At 39.8% G+C, this 13,756-nt stretch overlaps 2 protein-coding genes across 6 annotated transcripts in view; one reads left to right on the top strand and one right to left on the bottom strand.

Moving 5' to 3' along the window:
• Positions 1-4: 4 nt before the first annotated feature.
• On the bottom strand, positions 5-5,299 carry zgc:172182 (coiled-coil domain-containing protein 89). Its single transcript, XM_063497925.1, has 8 exons — positions 5,170-5,299; positions 4,649-4,751; positions 1,552-2,024; positions 1,279-1,409; positions 1,075-1,211; positions 902-978; positions 183-282; positions 5-98 (listed from the first exon to the last, which is right to left on the bottom strand). Exons 2-8 carry the CDS (start codon positions 4,688-4,690, stop codon positions 12-14), a joined length of 1,047 nt encoding a protein of 348 aa, XP_063353995.1. The 5' UTR covers positions 4,691-4,751; positions 5,170-5,299; the 3' UTR covers positions 5-11.
• lrp2a (low density lipoprotein receptor-related protein 2a) overlaps positions 4,068-13,756 on the top strand; it is a 52,387-nt gene continuing 42,698 nt past the window's right edge. For 4 of the 5 annotated variants that reach the window (XM_063497921.1, XM_063497918.1, XM_063497919.1 and 1 more), the window contains exons 1-9: positions 4,068-4,206; positions 9,262-9,369; positions 9,677-9,799; positions 10,089-10,205; positions 10,620-10,730; positions 10,868-10,981; positions 11,070-11,186; positions 11,736-11,879; positions 11,993-12,112. In XM_063497921.1, coding sequence (XP_063353991.1) covers positions 4,137-4,206; positions 9,262-9,369; positions 9,677-9,799; positions 10,089-10,205; positions 10,620-10,730; positions 10,868-10,981; positions 11,070-11,186; positions 11,736-11,879; positions 11,993-12,112 — 1,024 coding nt within the window. In that variant the 5' untranslated portion in view covers positions 4,068-4,136. The remainder of the gene's footprint in view (positions 4,207-9,261; positions 9,370-9,676; positions 9,800-10,088; positions 10,206-10,619; positions 10,731-10,867; positions 10,982-11,069; positions 11,187-11,735; positions 11,880-11,992; positions 12,113-13,756) is intronic. The other variant, XM_063497922.1, reaches the window with a different exon arrangement.

Here is a 13,756-nt window from a genome sequence, read left to right as displayed (position 1 = left end):
ATACCAGATGTTTAGCCAATCATGTGGCGCAGCTTCCTATTCAGCTCCCTTTCCTGTGTGAGGAGGCTGTCACTGTGTTCCTTGAAGGCGTCGAAATCCTGTGAAGATGAAACATTTGGAACATGTTCTCAGCCTCAGTTTGGGCGACCATGAAATTTTGCAGACTGCCTATTTCAATGCACCTCTTTTAGCTTCTCGAACTTTCTCACAGATTGATCAAGAGCAGACTGGAGGGACTTCACTCTTGCATCTTTGTTAACGGCTTCTACTTCACGTGCAAACCTGAAAGTCGAGAACAAGTGTAAGATCGCTCTCATCTCTCTAATTTGTGCTTCAGTCTTTCTGTATGTGATCCTGGAAATAAATCTTAGTATGCCATGTTGAAGGATGTCTCAATTCCTAAAGTGTGTTAAGAAGAGAGAGGAGGCTCGCTTACTGAAGTTAAAATGAAGGATGCACAGGTGCACAAAACTATTTTTACCTTATAAAAGAGGTGATGCACAAGACTGGAATACACAAATCGCAGAGGAAGGAGTCCATAAACTAATTGTCTGTATTTATAACTTGTTTCAGTTATTTAAGATGATCAAACCTTTTGGCCTTCACTGTCACTGTTATTAAGAAAGGTAGATATACCTTGTCATGTTGATAATTAAAAGAATTGATCAATATAAAAGACCACCATGAGGACTGCAACACTGGAGATCATAAAGTCCTGCAGTGCTGTAAGTGCAGATGTTAAACATTCTCATTTGACACTTTAAAGTGATGGCTTGAGACAAAACTATGATACTTCTCTAGTGGGAAGGGCAAAGACACGAGGACAGGAGTAGAGGAGAAAATAAGAAAGTCAGTTAAACTTTAAAGTCTTACAGCAATATAACGTAAGCACTGTTAGTACCTCTGCAGCGCCTCCAGTTGCGCTTTCTTCTCTTCATTGCATTTTGTCTCCAGGTTCTGGATTTCCTCCTGTTTCTCCTGCATTTAAGAGCAGTTTGTATGTTAATGAAGCCATTCATCCATGAGCATTTGTGTGTGTTTATTAGTTAGAACAATGCTGTTTTTTTTATTGACCTGTATCACTTTGCCTCTTTCCATAGAAAGACACAAAAACTTGTCCTTCTCCTTCATGAGACTTGTTATCCTTTCTCTCATTTTGATTTCATTCAAAGCTCGCTGCTCTTCAGCCTCTTGTAGCTGCAGCTTCAGTTCTGTTTGCAGAAAGAAAGACATTATTTTGTAAACTGTAGAGGAGATAGACCTATAGTTTCTACGCACCTTTGCAGTTGTCCACAGCCTCTTTGTGCTGCTGGTGTGCATCCTGTAGCTCATCAATTAGTGATGTTTCCCTGGCTATATGCAGATTTTCTTGTTCCAGGAGTTCCATCTGGCATCCAACTAATTTCTCCCTTAAGTTTTAGTGTAAAATAATTCAAAAGAAATTAACAACTACATATTTAATGATTTTTATTACTGTTTAATAATGCTTGTTTTTCAAAAGTCTGAGATTGGATCTCATTAGATTCAAGCATTAGAGTTAGAGTTAATTACCGATATTCTTTTCTCTTGTGTGCATATTTCTCTGTCAGCCGTTTAACTTCTTCCTCCAGTTTTTGCACTAACACTTGGCTGTCGTGTAACCTCTGTGAGAAAAGCGATTCGTTCTCTGACTGCAGCTTTTCGTTTTCGAATTTTAACTGGCTGTTATGATTTTTATACTCCTCCATGAAAGCAATAATTGCTTGATTGTTGGCAGCTAAATCCATAAATCTTTTCTCCAGTATCTCTGATTTGTTCCTTTCCTCTTCCAGTTCTTTCTGACAGCGTGCCACCTGGTCCTCATGCTCTGCATTGATTTTCTGCAGGGCTTGATATCGGAGAAACACCTCGTCGGCTCTGTTTTTCAGAATGCAGATCAAACTTGACTGCTCATCTACTCTGGACCTCAACATCTTTTCCTCTGTTAGATCCTCCGTGGGAAGACTTTGAAGTTTCCCAGGTGACTTCTGAATGCAGTCCATATGCTGTGAACAAAGGAAAGAAACCTAATGTTAAAACATGGCAATAACTTCTCTCACACCAATCTGACAAGGCAGGCAGCTGCCCATCCTGAGCCTGTATTTAGGCGTGTAGACATGGTTAATTCAACCTTCTGCTTAGTTAAAACTCAGCATCAAAATGGGGACGAAAAGAAATTTAAGTAAATTAAGTAGTTCAATTCACGATTCAGCAATTTAAGCAGTTCAAATAACCAGCTGATGCGTGGAAAAGCATCTCTGAATGCAGAGCATATTAAAACATTGAAGCAGATTGTCCACAACAGCAGAAGACCATTTTAAATGGGGACAAGTCAGCTGGTGAGTGTATTTAACTCAGGGATGTCAAAGTCATTTTACATCGTTGGCCACAAACAGCCCACTTTGATTTCAGCCAGTGAAACTCCAATTTTAGTCAATGTAAAAAAATTACTACACAAGATCTTGTATTAAGATCAATGAGGTATCTTAATACAAGACAAAGAAGAGAAATTTCAACAGTATGTCTCAGTTTTTCTACATGATAAATAAATGCTGAGTAGTAATTGAAAGAAATCTGGCAGCATGACTCTTTGGGCTTAAATTGTAAGAAGTAAATGTATAAAATTACAGTCTATAAGCTAATTACTTTGGTGTATTGTGAATGGCCATGGGGGAGATGTTTATAATAAGGCAAAGTTGTAAAAGCCACCTAATTGGCAGGATTGGAGCCTTCGCCGGGCTGATTCTGGACGCGGGCCTTACGTTTGACACACCTGGTTTAACTATTAACTATAGCGGTTAAATGTAACGGGCTAAGTATTATTAGCTATTGTTTGTGGAGCAATCATACAACTGTTCATAATTTTCTTTAAGTACACTATTGGGCTAAATGTACTTCCGCGACTAAACACTTTTAGGTATTTAACGGTTTTAGATACTCTGCGCATCTTAAAAGATCGCTAGCTTACTTTTTATGTTACCCATCTCTTATTATTCTTTTTAGCAAGTTTCCAATTTATTCACACACTTAGCTCATTTAAATTTATTCCTCATTTAAAGCATTTAAGTAATACAGCAGTATTTACAGTTAAGAATTGTCGAGAAACTAAACTTAGTATTAGTTTGAACTAACTTTTTTGTTTAGTTTTTTTAAACACACCTCCACCTCGCTGCCCTCCATCTTCATGTTTTCCTCTGCATTGCTCTGTGAAACTGCCATTTCGAGTTCATATAATACAGATTTTCAGTCACAATTTTTCCGTACCTAACTTCCACTTTTCGTTGAAAATATCTTTTAAAAGTCTCGGCAGTTTCGGTTGCACCGTCGCTAATGGCAACCATCTTTGAACCGCCCTTTCTTCTGATTTATCGAGTCCCACCATTCGGCCGCATGAGGGCGATGTTGAGCTTATTATCGGCCGCCAACATGGTTAACAGTAGTTTTTCATTTATTTTTTTATTTTAAAATATTTTTTTAGTAGTGGCAGTTTATATTTTTTATTTTTATTATTTTTTGATAATTGTATTTTTCCGTGCCGCTAAATTTATATATTTTTATTTTGGGGAGATCATTACACCATAATTCCGTTAGTTTACCATTAGATAATCTAATAATCGTTTGACCTCCTTTTGCAAAGCACCGTTACAAAGACTCTTAACAAAGTGCATTTTTGTCGTCATATGTGCCAGAAACATGGTCCTTGCTCGGGCTCTAACCAACCATACTGGGATTAAGCTCTCTGCCCGGGCCTTCTTGGACGCCCTAGAAGGCCTTTATGTAGTTGCATGTTTTTTTATTTAGTCACCCACTCTTTAAGCCCCCCCAATAACCAGTAGGCACCCATTTCAATCCCTAAATCAAAGTGATAGCCCGCTGAGAGTGAAAAATCACTGGCACTGGGACGAGTCGGACCTTACTCGGCATTATGCAGATTCCAGAGCCCAGAGGGATTTATCGTGAGGGCCGAGGCTGGGTTGGGGGAGCGGCTGTCCTGGCCTTTGTGCACGCCCCTTTTCATCAACTAGCGGGCCAAGAAAGACAGAGGAAAGCAACAGCATCCCAGCCCCAGTCCTTACAGCTCCTCCATCTGCACAGCGGAGCTGGACGGACCAGCCAGGATGTGGAGAGCACTGCTACTTAAACTCCTTTTTGTCCTTATATGCTGTGTTACATGGCACCACTCTGAAGGTAAGTACTGTGATTTTTTAAAAACTTTTTTTTTCTCTGTCCACACAGGATGTTAGCTGAATGACTCATTGAGGAACTGCATAACTGTTGCGCTGCAGTGCACTTGTTGCACATAGGAAAAAATATGAGAAAACTGAAAATCAATCATATTTGATGGAATTTAAAGAGCAAAAGAAGGTGGAAATAGTATTGTTAATGATTCAAAAAGCCTTTGGTTTAGTGCCTGCACTCAGGATGATACTGTATTGTTATTTATTTATTTATTTATTTTTAATTTAGCCACCAGGTAAAGTAATTCTGTCTGTGGCGCTAAATGCTTTCCACATAGTATTACTTTAAAGGTTGAGCACAAAGCCTTCCTCACACCGATTGGAAGTTCTCTTGAGGAACTTTTGCCTGAGCTTTACTGTTGCTAGGTAACAGAAAAGAGCATGTGACTTACAGGCAATCTGCGAGGACTGTGGGCCACTGGTACAAATCTCATTCAGTGGAGCAGATTTTACGCTGCAAACCCACCGATTCGGCTCAGATTCCAGCTTTATTTTCTAATGCAAGAGAGAGAGGGAGAGACACACACACACACATGAAAAAAAGCTCACACACTGCTCTTTATACGTGACAGTCTCATGCTTGTCTGTTGTGTTAGGAACACGGCTAAGATCTTACTTCTCAAATTGTAATCTGCTTTCTTTTTGCTCAACCCTTAGTATGTAAGCTCCTTACTGTGAATCAAGCAACTAATTACAGTGCAGCTGCTGCAGAAAGGAATCATTTCTAACCAAGAGAGGAACAGTTTCAAGTTTTTTTGTTTTTTAGATAAACCTAAAGTGAGGCCAATGCTACAGCTTTCTTATTTACTGTTATGAAATGTCCTAGACCTATTTCCTCACTGGCTAAAAGGCAGAACATCGGGCCTGTCTATGTAAAAAAAAAAAACAAAAAACAAAGACAATATAACTGTACCGTATAACTGAGACTGTAGCATTTAAAAAAATTCACTTGGCATTTCCTTTGAGTCTTGGCAGTTGCATGCAACTTGAAGATGAATTTTGCTGATGACAGCTGAAGGGCACAAAATGATGACTTGAGAAAAACAGCAGACGTTCAGCACACTTAGTCAGCTTGTGCATGTCGATCATTAGCTTGGATTAGTTGACTGCTTAAATATTATTTATTTATCTTTAACCTGAATTTATGAATGACCACTACGTGTTAAATCATATTGCTGGACATTGCCTCCCTGGCTTCCCTGGTCTGCTTTGTCACTTAGAATATAAGATTGGTGGTAGCTTGTTTTACTGTGAGGGGGGCAGGGTACTTTCTAATCTCTTCCTGATCCTCCACAAAAATCCTTTAGTTTGATAACTGTTTCTTCCAGGACCTTCTGGAAAACATTATCCAGGCCTTGAGCTCGATACTACTACTGAATGCTTACACTGGCATTAATAGCTAACGTGACTGTTTGAGAAGATTTCATGGTGCTGGTTTATTAACTATTATCTGCCATTTCTGCTGTTTTGGATGTGTTTTGTCAGCAAGTTGAGCTGTTATCTCCAATTATCATTTACCAGGGAATCTTAATAGCCTATTAGGCACATAGTGCAAACTTTAAAAGCTCTAATATACTAACAAGCGACATACAAATTGGAAGACGTAGATTACAGACTGAAACCTATTTTTAGTTCCAGTCTGTAATGACGTCAATAAAAATGTTTTCCTTCTTGTTGAAACTTTTCGAGACTTTTCAAGCTCAGCCAGCACGTGCACCTTAAACCTTGTGCCTGTGGCCAAGCGTCTTTCCGGTGTAGGAGCCTAAGTCTGCATGCAACAGTAACACTGCGGGAGAAACTGGAGCACAGTTGACACAAATTGAGAGCAAATCCTTCTGGTAGCTCCCCCGTTAAAGTCCACATTAAAGACACCAAGGATGGAGTTTAGCCTCCAACCAGCTGCTTCGTGAGCTGTGACACACAGTGTAGAGGAGAAGTAAGATGTCCAGTAGCTGTGTTATTGGGTTGTGACAACTTAATTTATGATTCCTTTCACTTACTGTTTTGTTGGGGCATGCATCAAAAAGCTGAGCATTCCTCGATTCCAACCAGACCAAGGCTTTATTCCTCGCCCTATTTATGCCTTCCTTTTGTTCACATGCCACTGCCAAAGCTGCCTCGTTTTTTGGTTTTTTTTAGCCGTTTTTGAGTGTAGCACTAAGAGCCAAAGTCACTTGTTTGGCAATTGACTGCATTCTGCTGCGTTGATTTCCATATGAAATGGGCAGCAGCACTTCGCTCTGACAGCGTTTCATGCTGCCAGCAGACGTTTTCTCAACTTTTCTCCGCTCACGTCCATTGAGTGCAGAGGGCTGCACCAAAACAAGACGGCACTGATGAAAGCGTGAAGACTTCTTTTGAGATACCCCATGTGACAAGAAAGAGATGTTTCACAACAGCAGACAGGCAGAAAGTTTTTTTCTTTCTGCCTGTCTGCAGAAAGAAAAAAAGGTGGCATATAGTATGTTCTACTCTGGTTCTGCAGCTTGTAAGGCTTACCTTCTTCTACTTTTTTAGGGCGACACTTCAGAGTTACGAGTTTGCATCACTACTCACACCTCTGTTGTGCCATTGTAATTTCACAGAGGGATTTAAGGCGTTTGGGGGGCTTCATTCGGAGGAAAATTCCACTCATGCGCTTCTTTGTCGGGCGTTCTTATCCTCATCCTCGGACAGAGCAACGCTCTTTCCTGCTGTGGGTTTAAGTTGCTAATTAGAAAAGACAAAGCCAGAAGGAAGGGGAAAGGAAAACAACAACATTACACAAAAGCCTCAGCTAAAACTCTCATTAGAAAACACTCATCATCACCGCCCCCACACACACACTCACTTAAAAAAAAGCATTCTTAATAAGACCTTTGCTTTGTCCTTGCTTAATTTCGACTGACTTTCTCAGTTTAACAACATAATTTAAGGATTTAGAAAAATGTTCTATTGTGAATGTAAGAAGAAACCTAACACAAGATAGTGCTGTTAAAGGTTCGGCATCAGTGCACGGTATCTGTCACCATTCCCAGAAGTAATGCTGTCAGGAAACACTGGCTGCATTTGAAAGCATCCAGTAGATTGGTTTCTTCCTGGCATACTGGCCTTTAAGGTGTCACTGTGTGCATTTATAGCTTCTATACACCTCTAGATGTTTTTCAGTGGTAGAAGAAGTACTCCAAATACTTCTCTCTTTAAGTAAATAAGGAGAAATACATAAATGTTAAAAGACTTCACTGCAAGTAAATCTTCAGCATGAAAACTGATTTCAGATAAATGATAGTGATAAATGTAGTGCCAGCAAGATGTAGTCAAAGCAGAAGGCTATAAAAGAAGTGTTTGCCCTCCCTGAGTTAAGTATTGTTAAATGTAATATCATTAGATAACTAATTGGCAAGCATCAATGGGTAAGCAGCATGCTACTTGCTTTTACATGCTTTCAAGTTCCCGAGTGAAGCATAATGTCACAATAAAAATTGTCACCTTAAAGTGTACTTACTTACAAATCACGATTATATTCTTATTTAAGTCTTAATGAAACATTTTTTCCAGAAAAATCACTTTTTAAAAACTTCTTTTAGATGTTTACATTGATAGGATTGCGTCCAATTTCACAGTGAATGGCAATAAATATATTTTTGTTATTATTTGTGATCCTTTTTTTCTCTTTTTGAAACTCCTAGTTGTCCTGCAGACAACACTTCTTTTTATCAGCGTATATATATATATATATATAGCGTATGCTGTTTTTGTTTAATAGATTTAGTCTTTTCGCTGCTTGTGTCCTGCATCCAACGCTTCTTCCATGCTATAGTTGAAACCTCTAGGATCATTGACTTGTAACAACGACCTCCTTTGAGCAAGTTTGTGAGCAATTTTATCATTAGTAAACTGAGCAGGAAAAAAGGTTTGCTTCCTGGATAGCTGCTGGCAGAGTTAAAAATGTGGTCCTTTTTTGTTGAGTTGGTTGTAAAGCAGTTAACTGGAGACAAGAAAGCAACCTACACAACTATTTTAGTGCAGAAGCACCGGCAGTGACCACACAACTGCTTTAGAAGCAATCTATAATTAAAATAGTCCATAACTCAAAGCAATGATAAACTCTTGGCGCTAAATATAGTCTATGTTTCCTTTAAATAGCATTTATTACCATCACTCAACTGCCTGTTGGCTTTTCTGACCTTGCAGACACCTTTTCACTCAGCTAAAGCTGAATTGCACCATAAAAATGTTTCCTTGTGGCCAAAACCATTATTGTGAAATTGTAACGGCATGATATAGGTTACTAAAGCCCTGGATTTTAGATAAAAACTGTCGATTTTTAAAAATTCTCAAGAAGGTATTTGATCAAGGGGGAACTTTGTTTTCAAAATGCTGGATAAGACAGGACAAAGACAGACCCCCAACCCTGAGCATGCACCACCAATCACCACCTCACACTTCCTCTCATAAAGAATTTGGGTTGAAATGGCTGCGGTACCACCCAGTACCAGTATTTATTCCAATTACATTTCTGACTGGACAGGAAAAGCATGCACCATAAATCAGGCTGTCAAAGAGCCCATCAGAATTGCACATTCCTATTTGAACAGGGTCTGATGGAGTGCTCTGCCTCTGAACTATGCTGCTTGAATCAATCTCTCCTGGTAAACGTCAGGGAAGGTAGAGCCATGGTACCTTATCTCTACCATTGCCCCTCAGTGAGAACATCAAAAGGAAGCTTGGGAAGAGCGCAGTGAAGGTTGTGTAACTGTCGGTTGGATGGCTGGCACGTTTGTCTCCAAGGCTCATCAATGCTGTTTGCAACAGACTATATCAGAGAACGCCTACCCTCCCTCCCCATGGCCTGTTTTTCAATGCATATATAAAAGACAGTTGATTCATAATTTATTTGTATTTATTTATGTTTTGTTTTGGACAGGATGACAAACAGGAATACAACTAAAATTGAAATTTAACATAGAATGCACATTTTGAGGAAAAAAAGCTTAAATTGAACTCAAGCTGTGATTGCATGTAGGATGTGAATTGGGGCAGTTCCGCTGCGGGACAGGTCGATGTATCCCCGGTGACTGGCACTGTGACGGGACGTCAGACTGCGTCGATGACTCTGATGAGCACGAATGCCGTGAGTTACTTATTAAATTGCATATTTTTTTTTGCCAATATGATGCTTGCAAAGATTTTAATATTTTATGTACAATGCTTGTTAGATGTGAGTGTTTTCGGTAGTAGAAGAAACTTAATCCTGCTATCGATGAAAATATATTGCAATAAAGTGTTTCTGTGTGTGCAGTAAGTAGTAACGTTAGTGTGGTTATAGCTAAGCACAAGTAAAGTATAAGTAATAAAAAAAATACACTTGATCAGCAGTGAAATTTGTACTTCTGGATTTCGTTCAGGAGGCGTAAGTAATGAAATGCTCTGTCTCACAGCTCAGGTAACGTGTGATAGCAGCCATTTCCAGTGTCTGAGTGACGGAGAGTGTATCCCAAACCTATGGGTGTGTGACGATGAGGAAGACTGTGAGGATGGCTCAGATGAGAGGCAGCACTGCCGTAAGTATATTACATCATTATCACATTATAAAGGGAGCTGTTCAGTGATTAAGTAAACCTATTAAAAAATACTTAGAATGAAATATTTGAAATAATTTGAATTCTTGCAAACATGAACTATGGCCATGTGGGATTGAACATTGAAATGTTTAACAATGACCCCCCACATAGTCTGTGGGACTGAAGTAAGGTACGGAATGTGATGACTTCTAAGTCCCTTTATCTACAATAAAATGAAATTTGAACTGCACATAGATGAATACAAACTTTTTTTTTTATCTCTTCCTAGCTGGAAGAACATGCACCAGTGGCCAGTTCAGCTGCAGTAATGGTGCGTGCATCCCAGGAGAGTACCAATGTGACCGTCTGGCAGACTGCTCAGATGGTTCCGATGAGAGAAATTGCCGTAAGTCTTCTCCAAGGTGGTTCCCCCCACATTTTTTTTTTATCTCAGGCTCCTGTGGCATTTTAATCAATTTGTTAAGATTAAGAGGCTCGCTGACTGACAGAATGGACCACAATATGCTTCTTGTTGTCAGAGGTTGATTGCAGATTCTTTGGTGGATTAGTCAAGCTGAAGTTCAGCTGCTATGCCATTATTGTGCCGACATGGTAGACTCGCAGCACTGCACACGGTGGTAATCTCACAATTGCATAAAGAATGCTGTGGCAACTGCTGGTGCTGTGGTGGTGCTGTTAAATGTTAGTCTCTTATCCCTCCTATTCACAGAGCTTTTCACGTGTTAAAGGCTGAAAAGAGCACAGTTGTCAGGCTGATTTAAATGCATAACATTTGCCTGATGATGGGTTAATCTTACAGATTATCCCGAGTGTACACAGCTGAGGTGTGCCAATGGGGCCTGCTACAACCGGACCCAGAGATGTGACCAGATACTTGACTGCCGCGATGGCTCTGATGAGGCAAACTGCAGTAAGGAGACACTCTATTTTGGTGCTAATGCGTCAAGTGAAAGACGTTATTGGTTCTTCCAAAAATGCAACCAGAAACATGACAAAATCACCAAATGAAGTCCTTTTTTTGTTCTCTTTCTGCTGTGATTTCTTTAGCACAACGCTGCAATGCTGGCCTGTTTTCATGTCATAATGGGATGTGTGTCCCTCAACGCTACGTCTGTGACCACGACGATGACTGTGGAGACCGAAGCGATGAGCTTAACTGCAGTATGTGGCTCCTGTCGCTGTCACCGTCACTAATTACTGTAATTTTGGTGCAGATAAACAAATGTCTTATTCTCCCCTTGCTCTGCAGCATATCCTACATGTAGAGGCAACTACTTCACATGTCCCAGTGGCCGCTGCATCCATCAAGTCTGGCTTTGTGATGGAGAGGATGACTGTGAAGATAATGCAGATGAAAAAGGCTGTGGTATGTATACAGTAGCTAAAAAAGTCAGTCAACGTTTATCTGCTTTATCTGTAAAATTAGAATGAGAAGCCTTGGTACTTTAGCTGGACAAATAGCATTGAAAGGGGTAAGAACTGGAGCTGTGTAAACCTGATTCATCTTTAGTCTCCATGGTTGGTTTGGCTTAGAGTAATACTATGCCTGTGCTCCCTTAAGTGTGGTATTCAAATGCCTCTTTGTGGCACAAGATTGTGCAGCCCCCCAAAGTGCTTTAGAATTCCTCCACATGGTTGTGAAGAGTGTGTGTTTTTAAAGGATGGGCTGCAGAAGCTCTCTGAGCCCCCATGTGACCCCCCTCAAAGCTCCACTCCTTTACGTCAATTTAAAGTGACAGCCATTTCCCGGACAATGACCCAGCCACAGTTTTCTTTAGATCAGAACCACTGAATATCTGTTCTATTCCCAACAACTGTACCACCTTTAAAGCTTTTTCCAGCTCTGTTTTTTATTGTTGCTTTCCTTTTCTGTGTATAATCCTGCAAAGTGGATGAATTTCTTTTTTATCTACAGATAATGTACAACGGGAGTGTTACCCAGGAGAATGGCCATGTCCATCTTCTGGCCTGTGCATCCCCTTGGATAAGCTTTGCGATGGGACGCCTAACTGTCCAGATGGAGAGGATGAAACTAACACCACCGCTGGACGCAACTGCAGTTAGTATCAACACAACCAGTGTTGTGCACCATTGAGTACACATTAGGAAATCTAACCTGACAAACGGTGTCACTGAAGAATATATCAGCAGTCAGGTTTCTTTTTTGGTCAGGTATTTGGAGATGTGCCTCCTTGAGCTGTGAGCATCACTGTCATGCTTCTCCTGATGGTGGAACTTGTTCCTGTCCTTCTGGATACATTGTCAACAGCAACAACAGTCGCACATGTATAGGTAGATCCTGTAGCTATCACTAACTTCTTTGAGTAGACAGTGGTATGGGTGAGTTGGGATTTTTAATGCTTTTCACTATGACAGAAATGTATTTCTTTTGCTATGTTTCTAAAAGCCAAACATCTGTAGTTTATGTTGACATCTTGATCCACCAAATCATGTGATGGTAGACGTATGAGTATATTTTGAACTGTTGTCGTTTTCAGGGTGACATGATTATATGGAATACATCTTTAACAAATTTAAAAAACAAAGATTGGGTGCACAAGTTTTCATTTATTTTGGATTTTCTCTAATCCACACAGGGTGAAAAGTATGCACACAGGCTCAAATATACACAGTGGTGTGAAAACGTTTTTGAGTTTCTGATTTCCAATGTTTTTTTCTGTTTGACACACTTAAATGTTTCAGATCATCAAACAAATTTAAATACCAGACAAACATAACACAAGCAAACACAAAATGCAGTTTCTAAATTAAGGTGTTTTTTATTAAGGGGAAAAAATCCAAACCTACATGGCCCTGTGTGAAAAAGTAATTGCCCCCTAATCCTAATAACTGGTTGGGCCACCCTTAGCAGCGACAACTGCAATCAAGCATTTGCGATAATTGGCAATGAGTCTTTTACAGCACCAGGGAGGAATTTTGGCTCAGTCTTCTTAGCAGAATTGTTGGATGAGGATGAGTTCTTGCTGCGTTCTTGGAGTACTTTTGGTAGGCTGGTAACTCCTGGGAAGGCTCGCCACTGTTCCAAGTTTTTTCCAGTTGTGTATAGTGGCTCTCACTGTGGTTCAATGGAGTCCCAAAGCCTTAGAAATGGCTTTGTAACCCTTATATTATAAATAAGTGTCTGTTACCATCAATAAGCTTTTTGTGTAATTTGACCACTCTTCTTCGCAGAAATGGTAGAATACATTTAAACTGTTTGGTTTCCTAGCAAAGACTGAGATTTTAAGTGTAGCCCATAAACTTTCAATAGGGAAGACCATTCCAGAATGTTAATGTTAGTCTGCTTTATCCTTTCCAAAAACCAGTTTTGATGTGTGTTTAGGGTCATTGTCCTGTTGGAACACCCAACTGTGTCCAAATTTTAACCATCTAGATGTTTATCTGAGGTGAAGTTCAAGAATTTGGAGGTTGTCCTCCTTCTTTATTCCATCCACTTTGTGCAGTGTATCAGTACCACTGACAGCTAAGCAGTCCTAGAGGATGATGCTACCACCACCATGCTTGACAACTGATACAGTTGTCTTAGGTTGGAAAGCCTTGCCTTTACTTCTCCTCTTGTCATTGTGGCCAAATAGCTCAGTCTTTGTCTTTGTCTCAGTCTTTTGTGCTTATATACAGTCGTTCAAACGGATGATCTTGCAACTTGTTTAGAAGTCATGATCACAACCAAGAACTTAATAGACTTCGGCCTTGTCAAATTAAAATACATTGTAGAACCTTAAGCACCACTTATTAAACAATCTAAGTGAATGTATGTATATATTTGAGCCTGTATGCATACTTTTGACCTTGTGTGGATTAGAGAAATTTCAGAATAAATTCAAATATATGCATCTAATTCTTGTCTAATTCTTTAGAGTCCATAAAGATGTATTTGCTATAATCATACCAGCATGTTTGAAGAACAATTCAAAG

The sequence above is a fragment of the Pelmatolapia mariae genome, linkage group LG16_19 (genome assembly GCF_036321145.2).
Source record: "Pelmatolapia mariae isolate MD_Pm_ZW linkage group LG16_19, Pm_UMD_F_2, whole genome shotgun sequence".
Taxonomy (NCBI): domain Eukaryota; kingdom Metazoa; phylum Chordata; class Actinopteri; order Cichliformes; family Cichlidae; genus Pelmatolapia; species Pelmatolapia mariae.
The sequence above is the reverse complement of the archived record's forward strand: the minus strand, read 5'-3'. Positions and strand labels throughout refer to the sequence as shown.